Source organism: Saccopteryx leptura, chromosome 2 (genome assembly GCF_036850995.1).
Source record: "Saccopteryx leptura isolate mSacLep1 chromosome 2, mSacLep1_pri_phased_curated, whole genome shotgun sequence".
Lineage (NCBI taxonomy): Eukaryota > Metazoa > Chordata > Mammalia > Chiroptera > Emballonuridae > Saccopteryx > Saccopteryx leptura.
In genome coordinates this window covers 372,911,072-372,930,867 of record NC_089504.1, presented here as the reverse complement: position 1 = coordinate 372,930,867, position 19,796 = coordinate 372,911,072, and the positions used below count along the sequence as shown (strand labels likewise).

Genomic DNA, 19,796 nt, shown 5'->3' with positions numbered 1-19,796 from the left:
TGATCTAGGTGCCATGTTCAGTTGACCTCTCAATTGCTCCCCTTCCTGCCCCACCATCCAAACTATCAGCAGATATACTCTTTCTTCTTCAGAAATGTATCCCAGGTTTTTCTGCTTCTATTCATTTAACCACTGTTTACTAATCAGCTAATATGTGTCAGCCATTTCTTTGTGTTTCTGGAGATAGAGTAATGGTCTTACGTTCTAATAGAGTAAAATGTGGTAAATAAGCAAATATTTGTTCATTTAAGTACTACAAAGGATAAGAAAGGGTGATGGGACTAGAGTTCTGGGAAGGAGCTGTTTTAAATATAGTATTTGGGCAAGGCTTCTCCTATGAGGTTATGTTTGAACAAAAATGTAATGAAGGTAGGAAGGGCAAGCCATGAAAATATTGGGTGTTAAGAGGAAGCATTGCAGGCAGAGGGAGCTTTAAATACTGGAGAAAGTGTGTTCAGGAAACAGCACGGAGGCCAGGGGGCAGGGGTAGAGTGAACAAAAGGGAGATTAGAAGATGATGCTAAAGGTAAAGGGCTTTGCCAGCCATCGATAGGGTCTCAGTGTGTACTGAATGTGGAGGGAAACCATTGGACCAAGAGACCATTGACCCTCAGCTAGACCACTACAGTAGGTTTTCTTCCTCTCTTGCTCCCAGCCTTGTCATCCTTCTTCTATTAACCTTTCAAATTAATTTCATTGTATGTAGGATAAAATCCAGGCCATGACCTAAAGGTTTCTGTGTGGTTTGATCTCAGCCAGATCATTTTGTGCCGCTCCTGAGCTACGACCTAGTCTACTTTAGTCATCAGACATTTCTTTAAGGTTTGGAGCGTGCCAAGGGCTTTCTTGCTTCCAGGCCTGCTTTAGCACATACTGTTCCTTTTGCCCTTTCCACATTTTTACATCTTATTTCTTAAATCCTCATACATTTAGAGTCCTCCCAGTTTTTCATTTTGAAAACTTTTTAAAGATTTCAGAGAGAGAGAGAGACATTCATCCGTTGCTCCACTCTCTCATGCATTCATTGGTTGACTCTTGCATGTGTGCTGACTGGGATTGAACCTGGAAGTATGTGTCAGAACACCACTCCAACCAACTGAGCTACTCATCCAGGGCTCATTTTGCAAACTTTTAAGCTTATAGAAACTTTGAAAAGTAATACAGTGAACATTCGTGTAACTTTCACTTATATTAGTTAATATTTTTCCATAATTGCTTTAATTAGGTTTCATTTTATGTGTCATTCTTTGGAGCCCTTTCCTGATTTAACTCTCTTTACCCATTACAATTAATTCTCTTAAGAGAATTAACAATTAACTTCTCTTAAGAAGTTAATTTCCTTATAGTAGTTAAGAGAATTGAGTATTATTTACTTGTTTATTTGCTTTCTCTTCCGCTGGACTGTGGGCTCCACATAGACATATATGATCCCTCCCATACTGTACTTCAGTTTAGTAGAGTTTAACCACATTTTAAGGACGTATTAACTATTTGTTGACTGATGTATATATAGTTGTACCTCTGTTCTTTTAAGATGGACACTTTAACCCTGAGGTGGTCAAGTATCGGCAGCTATGCTTCAAGTCACAATACAAGCGATACCTCAGTTCTCAGCAGCAGTATTTCCATCGGCTGCTCAAACAGATTCTGGCTTCCCGGAGTGTAAGTAATGCTGGGAATGGGCATAGAACATGGGCAGCACACTGACAAAGTTCATGACTTCAGGAAGAGAATCAGGTATCAAATATAAACGATGCCAGCCTGACCAGGCGGTGGCGCAGTGGATAGAGTGTCGGACTGGGATGCTGAGGACCCAGGTTCGAGACCCCGAGGTCGCCAGCTTGAACGCGGGCTCATCTGGTTTGAGCAAAAGCCCACCAGCTTGAACCCAAGGTCGCTGGCTCCAGCAAGGGGCTATTCAGTCTGCTGAAGGCCTGCGATCAGGGCGCATATGAGAAAGCAATCAATGAACAACTAAGGTGTTGCAACGCGCAATGAAAAACTGATGATTGATGCTTCTCATCTCTCTCTGTTCCTGTCTGTCTGTCCCTGTCTATCCCTCTCTCTGACTCACTCTCTGTCTCTGTAAAAAATAAATAAATAAATACATGTTTTTTTTTTTTTTTTTTTTTTTTTTTTTTTTTATTATATATATAATTTTATTTTTTTAATGGGGTGACATCAATAAATCAGGATACATATATTCAAAGATAACAATTCCAGGTTATCTTGTCGTTCAATTATGTTGCATACCCACCACCCAAAGTCAGATTGTCCTCTGTCACCTTCTATCCTGTTTTCTTTGTGCCCCTCCCCACCCCCTATCCCTCTCCCATTCCCCCCTCCCCCCCCCCCGTAACCACCACACTCTTATAAATGTCTCTTAGTTTCACTATTATGTCCCACCTACGTATGGAATAATACAGTTCCTGTTTTTTTCTGATTTACTTATTTCGCTTCATATCATGTTATCAAGATCCCACCATTTTGCTGTAAATGTTCCGATGTCATCATTTCTTATGGCTGAGTAGTGTTCCATAGTGTATATGTGCCACATCTTCTTTATCCAGTCATCTATTGATGGGCTTTTTGGTTGTTTCCATGTCCTGGCCACTGTGAACAATGCTGCAATAAACATGGGGCTGCATGTGTCTTTACGTATCAATGTTTCTGAGTTTTGGGGAAATATACCCAGTAGAGGGATTGCTGGGTCATAAGGTAGTTCTATTTTCAGTTTTTTGAGGAACCACCATACTTTCTTCCATAATGGTTGTACTACTTTACATTCCCACCAACAGTGTATGAGGGTTCCTTTTTCTCCACAGCCTCTCCAACATTTGCTGTTACCTGACTTGCTAATAACAGCTAATCGAACAGGTGTGAGGTGGTATCTCATTGCCGTTTTGATTTGCATTTCTCTAATAGCTAAAGAAGATGAGCATCTTTTCATATATCTGTTGGCCATTTGTATAAATACATGTTTTAAAAAATATATATATATAAACAATGCCAGTAAGAACATTATTACCAATTAAGCCATGACATAAACTATATTATTCTATCTTATGGTTTATTTTAAGGTGTACTCTTATTTCAGAGATATTAAAACAGGAAAGAGAATGTACTTAAAACTGATGAACTATTGTACCTTCAGTGTTTACCAAGATAAATAAATGGCGTTCAGATCCATTGTGGCTTATAGAGAGAACCAGGTGTGAGATGTAAGAGTACGTGAGCCTCTCAGTGACTTGACCGATAGGCAGTGACCAGGCTCAGTGGACCCTGCGGCTGGACCAGCCTGGTAATTATTTGACATATATAGTTCTTCTAGCTTTCAGTGATTTAAACTTCAATATAGAAATATTTGGGTCTAGTTAAGAAGTCTTCATTTTTTTTTTTTTTTGTATTTTTCTGAAGCTGGAAACGGGGAGAGACAGTCAGACAGACTCCCGCATGCGCCCGACTGGGATCCACCCGGCACGCCCACCAGGGGGCTATGCTCTGCCCACCAGGGGGCGATGCTCTGCCCCTCCGGGGCGTCGCTATGTCAAGACCAGAGCCACTCCAGCGCCTGGGGCAGAGGCCAAGGAGCCATCCCCAGCGCCCGGGCCATCTTTGCTCCAATGGAGCCTTGGCTGCGGGAGGGGAAGAGAGAGACAGAGAGGAAGGAGAGGGGGAGGGGTGGAGAAGTAGATGGGCGCTTCTCCTGTGTGCCCTGGCCGGGAATCGAATCCGGGACTTCTGCACGCCAGGCCGACGCTCTACCACTGAGCCAACCAGCCAGGGCCAATAAGTCTTCATTTTTGATGGAGCAGTTCAACACTCAGTTTTAGATTTTTTGTTACATAATGGTTAACATAGGCTGTTTTTATTTGGTGTATTCATGCATGCATCTTTCTTTGTGATCTGGAGGGGGGAAATTGAGCTTGTTGAACAGTGAAGAGGAGAAAATGTAAACGTAGAGAATGTACCAGAATAAACTCTTGAAGATGATGTGTTCCCCCTTCTGGTCTCTTCCTAGGACCTGCTGGAAATGGCCCGTCGGAGCGGCCCAGCTCTTCCCTCCCGGCAGAAGCGCCCTTCCCCATCCCGCACCCCTGAGGAGCGGGAGTGGCGGACCCAGCAGCGCTACTTGAAGGTGCTGAGGGAAGTGAAGGAGGAGTGTGGGGACACAGCCCTGTCATCTGATGAAGAGGGTGAGTGTCCTTAGGCACCCGGGTAGCTGAGCTGTTGGAGTTATACCAGCAGCTTGTTGTTTGGTTGGAGCCAGTGGTTGCCATATATAACCCGAGCAAAGAAGCCATTCCAGTTATGTGTCAGGGGGTGCGGGGGGAGGGTGGACATTTCCTGTCAGGGGGGATGTGACTACATACCTTTTTCACCTTTGACACTTAAGTGGCATTTGAGTTTTGGTGAGATGAATCCCTGCACGGCTGGGCCCTCCACAGTATGCCTCTCTGGTCCTATTGTGCCACTTGAGAGAACTGCTTTTCCCCTTACAGGAGAGTAGTAGTGACTGTTGGCCTGCTGCAATGTGACCCGTCACTGTTGAAGTCTCTCTTCCTGGAAGAGCCGTTTAAATGACCTAAGTGTGCTCCATTTCGTCTGGGGAAGGGTCAGAAAGGAATGGTGGAACCCTGGCCTCCATGTTGTTGGCTTACCCTTGTTGAACCCAAATGGCCACTTACCCAATCTCCCCTATTGGAGTCCACAGCCACGTTGGATTTACAAGAAAAATTTTCTTTTGAAGATCTCAGCTCATGGCTTCCGAGCTCTCCAGCGCGTTCTCCTAGCCCTGCGGTGCCCCTGAGGGTGGTGCCCACGCTTTCAACCACGGATATGAGAACTGCAGGTGAGAACTAAGCTGATGCTGCTCACATCCTGGGAAGTCCGCAGTAGATGTGCGGACTCCCTTAGAGGGAAGCGGGGACTGTATTCTTACCTGCCAGGAAAGCAAAGCAGTGTTCCTTAGAAGTTGGAGAGGTTTTTTTAGAATTCTACTTTTTTACAAGTAGGTAGGCCTGCCTGCCTTTGGGTTGCAATGTTTTCTTAGGAGCTTATTAGTTTGTATTTTGGGCTAAAGCAGAATCTTAAAATGACAATACAATGGGACAGTTCAGTCATAGAATAAAGGGGATAACCAGAGCCATAGCAATTTCTTAGAACTTCTGTGAAATTAGGGAAGAATTTTTAATTGCGATAAGAATGAAAGAAGAATGTTATGAATCTTTAATGTGTTTTAGGAGCAGCTAAGTAACTTGAGTTTGTTATTGACCAATGTATAGAAAAACTGGAGTTGCTTCTGTTTCAAGATTGTTGTTTCTTGTAGTACTCAGTATTTAAAAGGGAAACTCAGAAATATTTTACTTTTGAATACCATAAGTGACCAGAAAGATTTAAATTTCAGCATCATGTTAGTGAATGACCTAGTCCATGTGGTTCGGTTCATTTTCTCTCAGATAAAATAGAACTGGGGGACAGTGACCTGAAGATAATGTTAAGGAAGCACCATGAGAAGCGGAAACATCAACCAGTAAGATTGGGGCTGGGTGTGTCGTCATTAGCAGTTTTCTATATAAAATCTCTGGATTGGCTGTCGTAAGGAAGGTAGAGGTAGTCACTACCTTATTTCTGCTTCCTTTCTATATGGTTGTTAGAGGACAGGATAATCTGAGAAGCTAGTTACACCAAAGATGTGAGAAGACACATGTTTTCACTTTATAAGACATGCTTAACATAGTGTCTGATTTAGTCCTCACTCAGGACTAGTATGTGAATCATATCCATTTACCAGTCCTTGATCAGATCTTTTGCTCTTCTGACTTGTTACTGTTTCACTTTTTACTGATTACACTCCACCACATCAAGGTAATTCCATTGCAGCCACTCCAGAGAGCACAGTGGAGGAAGGAGAGGTAGTTAGCCTAAGGCAGAGTGGTGAGATGGGAAGGGTCCCACAGTGGAAGTCAAAATTGACTTCCATCCCAGCCTTTTCCACTTATTCTGTGGTATTGGATAAATCTCTCAACTTCTCGGAATCCCATTTTCACACTGTAGAATATGATATTGAACAAGACTATTTGAAGAGCACATAAGATAAGGAATGCGAAAGAGCTTTATAAACTGAAAATGCCATATAATAGAAAGGTTGGGATTGGGTTCTCCTATGCCTTGTTATGAAGAGCAGTTTTTATCTCTATATTTTTAATTCAGCATGATTTCCTTAACTACACATAACCTCTAATTGTCTGTTATGTAAATTGGCAAAACCTCCAGCAATTTTAGCTCCGTATTTGGGCCTCCATAACAAATCTCTGAATATCCTTTCTAGGATCACCCAGACCTTCTGACAGGGGACCTCACCCTCAGTGACATCATGACTCGAGTCAATGCTGGCAGGAAAGGTTCTCTTGCAGGTAAATGGTATCCTCTGGCGGTAGCCATCCTCTGTGGTATTAAATTACATGAACCTGTCTATGTGTTGAAAGTCAATGAAATCACGGCTTGCTTCTTGCTTATAACCAGTTTTGGTTATTGTCTCTAATGGAGTTATAGTGGAAAATGAATATAAAGTCAGAATAACAGATCATTGGCTCCTTAATAACTGTTAAAATTAATTTGTAATCACTCTTTGGGTTTGGTAAACAAAACTAAATGTCTTATTTTTGAGACTTTTTTTCCTTTTTCTGGTGAGCCTGAAAAAATAAGAAGCAGATGAGACTGCTCACTTCCTGATAGGGAAAACACAGCCCTGTCATTTGTGGTGCCTTTTCTTCCCAGCGCTGTATGACTTGGCTGTCCTTAAAAAGAAGGTTAAGGAAAAGGAGGAGAAGAAGAAGAAGAAAATAAAAATGATCAAATCTGAAGCAGAGGATTTGGCTGAGCCCTTAAGCAGTGCTGAGGGGCTCCCACCTCTCTCTCAGGCTCCGTCTCCGCTGGCAGTGCCCGCTATCAAGGAGGAGTAAGTAGGCAGAAGGTCCCTGCTTGGGGGTGAAAGGGAAGCTGGAGGGTGTGTGCCCATACAGTGCTCTGTGTGGGGGTGGGGAGCCTGTAAGCCCAAAGCCTGGGGGTCCTGTCCCTCGAGAGGAAGTGTGCAGGGCCGTCCTTGACTGAGTGTTTTTATGACTAAGAGGAGGTTTGGAGGACCTAAACCAATCTGGGGATGTGTTCTTGGTCTTTCTCCTTATATTTTTCTTCCTTCATTAGGCCTCTTGAAGACCTCAAGCCTTGCCTTGGAATCAATGAAATCTCTTCCAGCTTTTTCTCTCTTCTCTTAGAGATCTTGCTGCTGGAGGGGCAGTCTAGCCTTCCTGTGGTAAGAGTTTTGGGAAAGTCAGATGTATGTCAAAGTTTTCAACTTGTAGAAGTTTTTAATGGTCTGTGACTTGAGAAGCAGAACTCTGGGTTGATCCCATAGCCCTGCGCTGGCTGACTTTGTGGCTTGGGCAAACTGGCCAGATATACCCCAGCCTGCCCTGGCATGTCCGGGAATTGCTGGTGTAGCATAGGATGCTAACTGGGTTCTGCCTTGACTCCTGCAGCTGGAGGAGCGGGTTTTGGATTGGCAGTCATCTCCTGCTAGCTCCCTCAATAGCTGGTTCTCTGCAGCCCCCAACTGGGCAGAGTTGGTGCTACCAGCCCTGCAGTATCTTTCTGGAGAAAGCCGTGGTAAGCTACTCTTTTCTGTACGGTTAGTAATTTTTTCCCCTTTGTCTGATTAACTATCATGGTGAACTGCAGCTTAGTATAGTTAGATCCATTATGGCTTTGCCTGACCAGGCAGTGGTGCAGTGGATAGAGCTCGGCCTGGGACACTGAGGACCTGGGTTTGAAATCCCAACGTCGCCAGCTTGACCTCAGGCTCATCCTGCTTGAGCACGGGCTCACCAGCTTGAGTGTGATCATAAACATGACCCCATGGTTGCTGGCTTGAGCAGGGGGTCGGTCACTGGTTCAGCTGGTGCCCCCCCGCACCCCCTCCCGGTGAAGGCATGTATGAGAAAGCAGTCAGTGAACAGCAAAGTTGCCACAGCTAAGGTGCTTATCTCTCTCCCTGCCTGCCTGCCTGCCTATCCCCATCTGCCACTTTCTCTGTCTCAGTCTTTCTTGCTAAAAACAAACAAAAAATCATTATGGCTTTGTATAGTGCCATGCCTTGGAGGTCTCTGCTATCCAGATACACTAGGAAACATTTAGAAGTTAGAACTCAGGGATTCTTAATTATTTTGAGTTTAGCGCTCTGACATGTGTGGCTCATTTATGCAATCCATTTCTTGCAGCTGTACCTTCTAGTTTCTCTCCATTTGTTGAATTCAAAGAGAAAACCCAGCAGTGGAAATTGCTTGGTAAGTAATTCATATTCTCTCCCTGTAGCACTAGGTGTACATTCTCTCATTTCTTCCCTTCAGCCTCTTTTGCCTTCCATTCAGTAGTATAATCCAGTAGAAGGTTGTAAAGGGTAATGTTAACTCTTATTTTGCTCAGCAAAGACTCCTTCATGACCCGTTGGTACTCAGGGTCTGAAATTCACCCCTTTCTATTCCCTGCATTGGGTTCTGGCTCACTGAAGTGTAGGTGGGCTGGCCCTTCTATTACAATGCACTCTGGTGCTGGCTAAATTTAAAGCTGCAGGAGTATTTTATGAAAGAATCAGCGTTTATATTGTACCTGTGGTTTTAGATTAATTTGTAATAATATAGTTATTTTTCTTTCCTAAAAATAGGTTTTGCTATTGAGGATAGTGTGCAGCGAGCTGTTAGCTCCAAATAAGCAGGAGCCTTATTTTTTTTTTAAGTTTGTAAGTTGTAGTAATGTGTACCTGAAGTAACTTGGTGAGAGTTGGCTGGTGATAGTGATAAGAGAAAAAACCAGTTGATTTCCTGTGAAAATTCATAAACCTTTCTCTTTACTCTCTCAGGTAGTCTATGCAGAAATATATGGAGGGAAGATTGTGAAAGTCTTAGACTCACCCATTCTTATAACATTTATTCAGCTACTGGGTGTCAGGCCCTGTGTTAGGCATGAGGGGGTATAATGGTTTGCAAGTTATAGACAGTGTATTCCCCTCTTGGGGTTTAAGGTTTTTTTGGGAAACAAATAGTTATTCAGATGAAATAACAGACTTGTGCATTCTGTAAGGGAAAAGTACCCAAACTGATAGAAGTTCTAATGAGGTATTGGCGTAGCTTGTAGAGTCAGGGTGGACCTTCTTGAGAAAGAAACATGTGAGCAGAGATATTAATGCTTATTAGGGAGGAGCCAGGCAGACAGAAAGGATGGGCCTTCCAGGTGGAGGAGGCAGTATGGGTCAGTGGTGTCAGAGAAGATTTGGTCAAAAAGATCACACAAGCCTGTGTAGAGATGATGCTAGTCTGGCCCTGGGGAGGGAGAAGAGGTGGTGAAAGTCACAGGACTTGGTTCTGAATGGGATATGGGGGTGAAGGAAGAGTGCTGTCAAGCATCCCTTGGCTGGATTTGTATTTAGCGGATGAGGGAGTCATTCATTGAGGCAGGCAGCTGTGGGAGACGCCCAGACTCGGGGAGGGTGAAGAGCATGAGTTTAGTTGGGTGTACTGAGTGTGAGCTGCTTTTGAGCCTTTCAGTGGAGATACTGAATAGGCAGGAGGAGATACGGGTTCAGAACCCAGACCAGAGTTGCAGTAGCGTTGTTGGCGTATTTATAGTATTATACTATATATAGTACTATATATAGTATTTAAAGTCAAAGGCATAGGGAGAAAGTCTTAAATGAGGAGAGAACAGAGCCAGGGACTAGGCCTTGAGAAACTCGAGGCAGAGGAGGCAGAATGGGGGAGTAAATGTCTGCAGAATTAGGAGGACACTGTGAGATACTGAATCTTTTTTTTTTTTTTTTTTTACAGAGACAGAGAGTCAGATAGATAGGGACACAGGAATAGAGAGAGATGAGAAGCATCAATCATCAGTTTTTCATTGTGACACCTTAGTTGTTCATTGATTGCTTTCTCATATGTGCCTTGACCACGGGCCTTCAGCAGACCGAGTAACCCCTTGCTCAAGCCAGCAACCTTGGGTCCAAGCTGGTGAGCTTTCGCTCAAATCAGTTGAGCCTGCGCTCAAGCTGGCGACCTCGGAGTCTCGAACCTGGGTCCTTCCGCATCCCAGTCCTACGCTCTATCCACTGTGCCACCGCCTGGTCAGGCGAGATACTGAATCTTAAAAGCCAGATAATGAGAGGCAAAAATTGGAGAGTGGTCATTAGCCTTGATACTAAAAGGTTCAGTAAGATAAAGACTAGGGACTTGTGGACATGGAAGAAATGAGGAGTTTCTTGTAAGTGTGATTCTTTATCAGAATGACGAGTTTTAGGACAATGCTGAGCTGAAGGCGACTCACGATAGCTGACTGCAGCCCCTTCTGACACTGTCAGGCTGGCGGTGAGGTTGCTGTAGTGGAGCACTGACTCCCGGGACGGCAGGCATTGAAGGACCAGATGATAAGTGCTTTAAGCTTGTAGGCCAGATGCTTTCTGTTGCAACTACTCAGCCCTGCCATCAGGGTGCAAATCAGCTGTAGACAGTATGTAAATGAATAGACAGGTCTGTGCGCTCATAAAACTGTTTACAAAAACAGGTGACCAGTTCTCTGACTTTTAGTGTGCACCATGGAGATCAGCAGGTGCTACCAGTCAGGGCCTTCTTTCCTGCAACCAGTTAAACATTACCTGTGCACACTGGTTAAAAGAGACAGTGAATCTTGTTAACCTAACAATAAAAGCCTTTCAGAGTGAAAGGTGGCAGTATTTTATTTGAGACCAGAAAAAGAATAGCTATTTGGGAGCATTGATTCAGTTAAGACATAAAAGTGGATATTTATGAGAAAGGGAAGGGGCATCAGTAGAAAGGAGTTTTGTTTTGTCCAGATAAGCTAACAGGGATGGTAACCGGTGGTCATTGTCCAGTAGTCATAATAACTGCTTTCTTGTCATCTTTGCAAACAGTTCTTTAGAGTACAGTATTGCTTTAGGCCCAGTCCAGAGATTATTTTGTCCTGTTTTAACATTCCAAAAGTTGAGGGCGTAAGACTTGTGGGGCAGTTCCTCTGGCATTGCAGCTCTGGCTGCATTTAAAGAGGTTCCATTTATCATTCTATTAACAATTGAAACAATTCTTTCTAGAGGGTTAGTAGGGGAGGGAACAATAGAAAGGGGAACTTGTGCCCAAAAGAGGAATTTTTTAAAATGAGAGAAACTGAATCTAAGCATTGATGGAAAGGGTACAGTGGAAAGAAGGACAATGCAAATACAGAAGAGAAGGGACAATTTTTGAGATGAGGGAAAGGATTGGCTTGGAATGGAAGGAGACAGCACATTTCTTATAATCGGAGGGCATAATGGATTCCCAGCAGTGGGCTTGTAGGTTTTAGTATAGGAATTTTGAGGGGTTTGGTCTGCTCTCTATGTTGAAGTAGTAACTGAGAGGGGTGAGGTTGTCTGTTGAGAAGAGTTTGGAAATCGTTACTGAGCGTGGGAAGCCAGCTTGACCAGAGATGACATTACATGGCCAGGCATCGTTGGGGCCAGTGGAGGCTGCTTGTCATTCATTTGTCGTGGTGTTCTGTACCTTTGTGTTTCTCTGGCAGCCTTCAGCTGTCTGAGCTGAAGCTTGGCAAACATAGATAGTTTAGAATTCGTGACTTGGCAGATTGGAATGATGCAGATAGAAGAACAGAGGTATTGAATATTACTGAATTGGTAAGGGTGTCATGGAAGTGAGGGCCACAGACTGAACTGATGTGAGGGGAGTGTGAGGGAAGGGGACTAAAGGGATTGGAGAAGTGGATTAGCCATTCCATGGAGTCAGACTAATGTTTGGTGGGAGTGGATAAGCAAGGAAGAAGTCTAGGTGATTGTGGTCAGGGGCTGAAGGTGTGGGTTAGTGTCAAGGTTCTTAGCCCTGGCTGTGCACTGCATTTAGTAGGTGAATTTCTAAGAAATACGCCTAGGCCTGAGCCACAGGTGCTCTGATTGATAGTTTGGTTGGGTGGGCGAGCCTGGATATTTAAAAGTTCCCAGGTAAATCCTTCTGTAGAGCCAGGGTTGAGAAACACTGGATTAGGCCTTCTGAAGATAGAGTAGTTTTAGGTGAGGACACAGTCCAGTTGTGATTGTGGGAGCGCATGGCTGGGGTGGAGTACCAGGAGGAGGTCACTGAGGTCACAGACCTGAGGGATTAGGACATTGGATAGACCATCTGTGTGGCTGTGGCAGTTTCCCGGCATGCTGGCAGGAAGTGGACTGGTGAGCAAGCAAGGTGGACGAGCACTCTGGGAGGAGTGCCTAGGACAGTGCCTGTGAGGAGCTGGGGACAGCATGGGTGGAAAGAGCCTCAGGGGCCAGGCTCTTGTGATATTTTAGAAGAGTTGGAGAGCAACAGTCTGGCATTAGAGATGGGGCTGAGGGCGGAACTCGGCTCTGAATGACATGGCTGTGAGAGCATAGGTAGGTAGCCAGTGCACCACAGAGTAGAGGGGTTGGCGCCATCCAGATTTCACACCGGAAAGGAAGTGGAGGGGGTGGAGGAAGATGAGGCTGTAGGAGAATTGGCTGATTGTAAAGTATCATTTCTAGAAGGCAGAATGGATGTAAGAGTTGTCCCAGGTTAAGAAAGTTCAGAGCTTTCTAGGGTGGTAGTATTGTGCATTGACTAGTGAAAACAGGTAAGAGGCCTGGTGAGGTCATCTCAGCAGCCTTTGAGAAGGTAGGCCCTGGATGGTGCCTTCCTCACCCAGGCAGACCTGGGCGGTGTTAGTCCCTGTGGCTTCTAGTCTGGATAGGAGACATAGGTCCCATCACGTGGTGAGTGCCACAGTCAGTAGTGATCTGAACAGATTGAGAGGGGAGGAGGGCACCGAGGCTTAGTGGTCATCTCTGGCTAGGCAGGTCAGAGGGAGTCAAGCTTTTCTCCTGCCTTGGGGCTGCCTTATTGTGCCCTGTGTGCAGTGCTTTTGTGCCCTCATTAGCCAGAAGCCTTTTCTGACTGCCCAAGGATGGGATAACTTCCCTAGGGTAAGCTTTCATAACGTCCTTTGTGACACCTACCACTTTAGGTTTTATTTAATATGTACTGTTTCCTCATTTACCTATAAATTTCGTGAGGGAAGGGACTGAATTTACAGAATAACCCTAACCTAGCCTGTAGTATGGCACACAGGCTGCTCAGGAAATACTGAATGAGTGAGTTAATGAGGGGACATCCACGAGTGGTGGTCCAGGAGGACAGAGACAAAGGGCAGTGTAGGCCCTACCTGTATGACAGTATGTGCAAAGGACCATTGCTACAGGGCCTCAGAGGCTTTCTCTCTGGCAGAGATACAGTAAGAAAGGAGAAAATGGGATTGAGTAATACCTTAGTTCATTTTATTACTATTTTTTGCCGTTTAATTTTTCTACTAGGCCAGTCCCAAGATAATGAAAAGGAATTAGCTGCACTCTTCCAGCTGTGGCTAGAAACCAAAGACCAGGCCTTCTGTAAGGTATGGTTTCTTAAGAAGCATCATCTCTTTCTTACTGGGTTTCCAGAGCCCTTGAGTTAGCCAGAATTCTTTAGTCCATTTACTTGCTAATGTTTTCCTTTTCTCCAGCAGGAAAATGAAGACAACTCAGATGCCACAACACCTGTTCCTCGAGTGTGAGTATGATACTCTGACGGTGGGTGATGTCCTTTGAAACAGTTTACGGTACTGCCTTGGTTTTTCTGACATTTCTTAGTGTGTTAGAGTTGTAACAGACCTTAGAGATCCTAGGGGTCCACTGATTCTTACGCACCTCGACACACCCGAGGAGGGTAGCACACTCCCTTCGTTCAGAATGGCTCCCTGAGGGCCCTGCCCGGTTGGCTCAGTGGTAGAGCATCGGCCTGGTGTGCAGGAGTCCCGGGTTCGATTCTCCCGGCCAGGACACACAGGAGAAGTGTCCATCTGCTTCTCTACCCCTCCCCCTCTCCTTCCTCTCTGTCTCTCTCTTCCCCTCCCACAGCCAAGGCTCCACTGGAGCAAAGTTGGCCTGAGCGCTGAGGATGGCTCCATGGCCTCTGCCTCAGGCGCTAGAATGGCTCTGGTCGCAACAGAGTGACGCCCCAGATGGGCAGAGCATTGCCCCCTGGTGGGCATGCTGGGTGGATCCCAGTCGGGTGCATGCGGGAGTCTGTCGTGACTGCCTCCCCATTTCCAACTTTAGAAAAATACAAAAAAAAAAAAAAAAAGAGTGGCTCCCTGAGGAAGGGATTTTGAATCGGGGAGGGATCGCACAGTTGAGTTTCTGAGGGAGATTTGATCTGCCTTCAGGGAGCATACTTTTCTCCTGAATTCCCCTCCTTCAGTTTCCATCTGAGACTGATTCATCCAATCCCTCTTCCTCGTTTACCTTTAAAGAAATTGAAGCATGAGGCTGAGGGTTAGGGACAGAACCGTGACTAGTATTTAGATCACTTGACATCTAGTCCTGAGCTCTTTCTGTCAGCATCTCACGTGACTGTTTTGAGTCTGGCATTGCCCCTTTTCCTTTCCCCCAGCTTTGTTGCCATGTAATTGACATGCAGTATTGTGTTGATTTGATACGTGTATACAGTGTGAAATGATTACCACAACAAGGTCAGTTAATACGTTCATTGCTTCACATAATTACCAGGTTTTTTTGTGTGTGTGTGGTGAGAATATACAAGATTTCTCTTAGCAGCTTTCAAGTATATAAACAGATTAACTGTAGTCACGCTGCTATGTATTAGGTACCAGAACTTATCTTGTAACTGGAAGTTTGTGCCCTTTGACCAGCATTATCCCGTTTCCTCCATCTACCAGACCCTGGTAACTACCATTGTACTTCCAGTTTATGTGAGTTCAGCTTGTTTTAGATTCCCCAAAATTCTTTCTGTTCCAGAAGAACTGACTATGTGGTGCGGCCCAGTACAGGGGAGGAAAAACGAGCTTTTCAGGAGCAGGTAAGAAAGAGCTCAAACCCAATGTAAGTCTCTGCATCTCTGCAGCTTTCCTTGAGTTCACATTCTTAGAGGAAATTCACACCTTTAACCTTAGCTATTCTGTTGGTTGGGATTGTTCACTAAGGGCAGAAGTGGTGTGAAGAAAGGGGAAGAAATGTTTTGATCTTCTAGATAGCAAAATACACTTCTGTTTACCTTTTTGTCTCTTTGCTAGTGACAAGGGTTTTGGGGACCATCCTTTTCCCACTGTGGTTGGATCAATATCCCTAGTGGAATAGCCTGTTTTCTTCTTATTTTAATATCTCCAGGTTGATCCTTATTGATGGGGACTCTAGAGAAAACCGCCCTAATTCTGACTTAGGAGCTTTGTCTTTTTTTCTCTTGATAGGAGCGCTACAGATACAGCCAACCCCATAAGGCGTTCACCTTCCGAATGCATGGCTTTGAGTCTGTGGTGGGGCCCGTGAAGGGTGTGTTTGATAAGGAGACCTCCCTCAATAAGGCTCGGGAGCACTCCCTGCTGCGCTCTGACCGGCCTGCCTATGTCACCATCCTGTCTCTCGGTATGATCACTTTTTGCCTCTGTCAGCTGTACTTATCCCCCCCCCCCCCCGTCCCCACAGAAAAGCTTTGAGGGTCAGGTGTAGCTTTAGGAAGCTGTGGAGTTGTGGAAGGGGAGTTCTACCCCCGAGGTTTATCAGGAGTCAGTGTGTCTTTCCTGAAATCTCGACTCCAGTATCTGTTCATTCAGGAATTTCTCACGGGCCAGCTGAATCTCTAGCTTTGCTTCTCCAGACTAGGACCTTTTAACCTTTTTGTGTGTCAGGGATCTCTTTAGCAATCTGGTGACACATTGGGCCCCTTCTGAGAATTACAATTGCTTTTTTTAATTTTTTTTTTATTACAGAGACAGAGTCAGAGAGAGGGATAGACAGGGACAGACAGACAGGAATGGAGAGATGAGAAGCATCAATCATTAGTTTTTCATTGCGCGTTGCAACACTTTAGTTGTTCATTGATTGCTTTCTCATATGTGCCTTGACTGCAGGCCTTCAGTAGACCGAGTAACCCCTTGCTTGAGCCAGTGACCTTGGGTCCAAGCTGGTGAGCTTTTGCTCAAACCAGATGAACCTGTGCTCAAGCTGGTGACCTCAAGGTCTCGAACCTGGGTCCTCCGCATCCCAGTCTGATGCTCTATCCACTGTGCCACCGCCTGGTCAGGCTACAATTGCTTTTAACTGCATAAAATAAAATGCATAGAGTTACAAGAGAAACCAATCATATTGAAATAGTTATCAAAATACTAAAATTTCTCATGCAGAAATACATGTATTATTTTTATGATAGGAAATGACAAGATTTAGCAGCGGGTCTTGTAACTCCTGTAATTTCTAAATAGTGATGCATGGATCTTTTGAGTTGTCTGTACCAGTTGTGATAGGAAAATACCTGATTTCTGTTACAACAGCACTGCCAGTATATGGTTTTTTACCTTTTTTATAATAGTCTGTCTTAAGGTGTCATGTTCAGTCTTGGCTAAAAGTGTGCACGGTGTATGGGGAACTGCCACTAGAGGGCAGTGTCCGCTCAATTCGAGTCTGAGTAAGGTAGAGCAAACCTCAGAGAACTTCACCCGCCAGAACAGGAGAGGAAGAGTGGTCCTTAGTAGCAGCTCTGCTTGACTTTTCGACTTTCCATTTTCTGATGTCATCAGTTCGAGATGCTGCTGCTCGGCTGCCTAATGGAGAAGGCACTCGAGCAGAGATCTGTGAATTGCTCAAGGACTCCCAGTTTCTTGCACCAGATGTCACCAGCACTCAGGTAGGATGGAGAAGAGATTTTTTTTTTAATTGAACTTACTGGGTGAGGTTAATAAAATTACTATATATAGGTTTCAGGTGTGCAGTTTTATAATTCATCATCTGTACATTGTACTGTGTGTTCACTACCGTAAGTCAAGCCTCCTTCCATCAGCATTTATCCCCCTGTACTCTCTTCTATCCGTCCCCACCTCCTTTCCGTTTTGTAATCACCACCCTGTTGTCTGAGGTTTTTTCCTTTGCTTAATTCCTTCGCCTTTTGCACCCAGCCCCCAACCCCTTTGTCCTCTGATAGTGGTCAGTCTGTTTTCTGTATTATGAGTCTGTTTTATTTTACTTATTTTGTTCATTAGATTTCACATACTAGTGAAATCAAATAGTATTTGTCTTTCTCTGACTGGCTTATTTCACTCAGCATAATGCTCTGTAGATCCATCCATGCTGTTGCAAAAGGTAAGATTTCTGGGTGTTTTTTTTTTTTTTTTAATGGCTAAATAGTAATCACATTGTGTAAATGTACCACAACTTTTACCCACTCATTTACTGTTGTGCACTTGAGCCACTTCCTAATCTTGGCTATTGTAAGTAACACTACAGTGAACACAGGGGTGCATATATTCTTTCAAATCAGTGTTTGAATTTCTTTGGACATATTCCCCGAAGTGGAATTGCTAGGTCGTAAGGCAGATCCATTTTTAATTTATTTTTATTTTTATTTTTATTCATTTTAGAGAGGAGAGGGAAAGACAGAGAGAGAGAAAGAGAGAGAGAGAGGAGAGACAGAGAGAGAGAAGGGGGGAGGAGCTGGAAGCATCAACTCCCATATGTGCCTTGACCAGGCAAGCCCAGGGTTTTGAACCGGCGACCTCAGCATTTCCAGGTCAATACTTTATCCACTGCGCCACCACAGGTCAGGCAAGGCAGATCCATTTTTAATTTTTTGAGCTAACTCCATAGTGCTTTCCACAGTGGCTGCACTAATCTACATTCTTTCCAACAGTACATGAAAGGTTTTCTTCTATCCATACCCTTGTTAGCACTTGTTATTTGTTTATTTATTGATGATAGCCATTCTGACAGGTGTGAGATGATATGTCATTGTGTTTTTAATTTACATTTCTATGATGCTTAGTGATGTTGAACATCTTTTCATATGTCTGGTGGCCATCTGTATATCCTCTTTAGAAAAAGTGTCTATTCAGGTTCTTTGCCCATTTTTTAAATAGGATTATTTTTTGGTATTGAGTTTTATAAATTTTGGCTATTAGTCCCTTATCAGATGTGTCATCAAAACGTGGTATCAGAATGTGAATACCTTCTGCCATTGTTCCATTCAGCAAGTTGTCCTTTCATCTTGTTGCTGGTTTCCTTTGCTGTGCAGAAGCTTTGAAGTTTGATGTAGTCCTATTTGTTTATTTTTTCTTTTGTTTTATTTGCCCGATGTGTCAGAAAAATATTGCTATGAGAAATTTCTGAGGTTTTACTGCCTACTATGTTTTCTTCTAGGATTTTTATGGTTTTGAGTCTAATAGTTAAGTCTTTGGTCCATATTGTGTTTATCTTGTGATCTTGTATAAGATGGTCTAGTTTAATTTCTTTGCAGGTATCTGATTTTTCCAGCAGCATTTATTGAGTAGACTTATCTTTTTTTTTTTTTTTTTTTACAGTGAGAGGGATAGATAGGGACAGACAGACAGGAACGCAGAGAAATGAGAAGCATTAATCATCAGTTTTTCGTTGTGACACCTTAGTTGTTCATTGATTGCTTTCTCATATGTGCCTTGACCACGGGCCTTCAGCAGACCGAGTAACCCCTTGCTCGAGCTAGCTACCTTGGGTCCAAGCTGGTGAGCTTTGCTCAAACCAGATGAGCCTACACTCAAGCTGGCAACCGTGGGGTCTCGAACCTGGGTCCTCCGCATCCCAGTCCAACGCTCTATCCACTGCGCCACCGCCTGGTCAGGCTGAGTAGACTATCTTTACCCTATTGTATCTTCTTGCCCCCTTTGTCAAATATTAATTGACTACAGTAGTCCCTTGTCTATCATTGGGGTTAGGTTCCAGAACCCCCTGTGATTGGTGAAAATCTGTGAAGTAGCAACCTTATATTTATTTTATTATTTATATATATTTTAAGGCTTTAAAACCCTCCCCACACTCTATAAACCTTTCCCACGCTTATTTTGCTTATTTTACTGCAAAAATAATTAAATAATAAATATAAAAATACCTATATACCACAAAATTCTGTGATATAGTGAAAAATCTGTGATACAAAATTAGATATGTACAATTTAAAAATCCGTGATACAGTGAGACTGCGAAAAGTGAACCGTGATATGGCGAGGGATGACTGTATATAGATGTAGGCTTATTTTTTGCACCCTGTTCTGTTCTGTTGATTTTTATGTCTTTTTTATGCCAGTACCATGCTGTTTTGATTACTATGGCCTTGTAAGTATAGTTTGATATCAGGTAGTGTGATTCCTCCAACTTTGTTCTTTTTTCTCAAGATCACTGTTGCTATTATGGGTCTTTTGTCATTCCATATAAATGTTGAATATTTTTTCTAGTTCTGTGAAATGCCATTTGTATCTTGATAGGAATTACTTTGGATTTGTAGATTGCTTTGGGTAGCAAGGATATTTTAATGATGTTAAGTCTATCAGTGAACATGGTATATACTTCTACTTATTTGTATCTTCTTCAGTTTCTTTCTTCAGTATCTACTAATTTTCCAAGTACAGATTTTTTACCTCCTGGGTTAAGGTTATTCCTAAGTATTTTATTCTTTATGAAGCAGTTGTGAATGGGATTATTTTTTTAGTTTTCTCTTCTTATAGTTCATTATAGGTGTATAAAATGCAACTGATTTCTCAGTACCTTATTTCCCCATGTATAAGACGCACCTAAATTTTGGGGCCCAAATTTTGAAAAAAAAAAATGTGTTACATAAAGTTACTGAACTCAGGTTTTATTCATCATAAAATTCATACAACTC

At 43.5% G+C, this 19,796-nt stretch overlaps 1 protein-coding gene across 7 annotated transcripts in view; it reads left to right on the top strand.

The window, feature by feature from the left end:
• Positions 1-19,796, top strand: part of NFRKB (nuclear factor related to kappaB binding protein) — a 58,261-nt gene that overhangs the window by 10,626 nt on the left and 27,839 nt on the right. Inside the window, exons 5-18 of one of the 7 annotated variants that reach the window (XM_066365231.1) lie at positions 1,535-1,662; positions 4,022-4,196; positions 4,751-4,852; positions 5,460-5,533; positions 6,332-6,416; positions 6,781-6,961; positions 7,207-7,315; positions 7,542-7,668; positions 8,280-8,345; positions 13,433-13,512; positions 13,624-13,667; positions 14,915-14,975; positions 15,364-15,538; positions 16,690-16,796. In XM_066365231.1, the coding sequence (XP_066221328.1) occupies positions 1,535-1,662; positions 4,022-4,196; positions 4,751-4,852; positions 5,460-5,533; positions 6,332-6,416; positions 6,781-6,961; positions 7,207-7,315; positions 7,542-7,668; positions 8,280-8,345; positions 13,433-13,512; positions 13,624-13,667; positions 14,915-14,975; positions 15,364-15,538; positions 16,690-16,796 (1,514 nt within the window). Of the gene's footprint in view, positions 1-1,534; positions 1,663-4,021; positions 4,197-4,502; positions 4,853-5,459; positions 5,534-6,331; positions 6,417-6,780; positions 6,962-7,206; positions 7,316-7,541; positions 7,669-8,279; positions 8,346-13,432; positions 13,513-13,620; positions 13,668-14,914; positions 14,976-15,363; positions 15,539-16,689; positions 16,797-19,796 lie in introns of those variants that run through there. The other 6 variants (XM_066365230.1, XM_066365229.1, XM_066365227.1 and 3 more) reach the window with 6 other exon arrangements.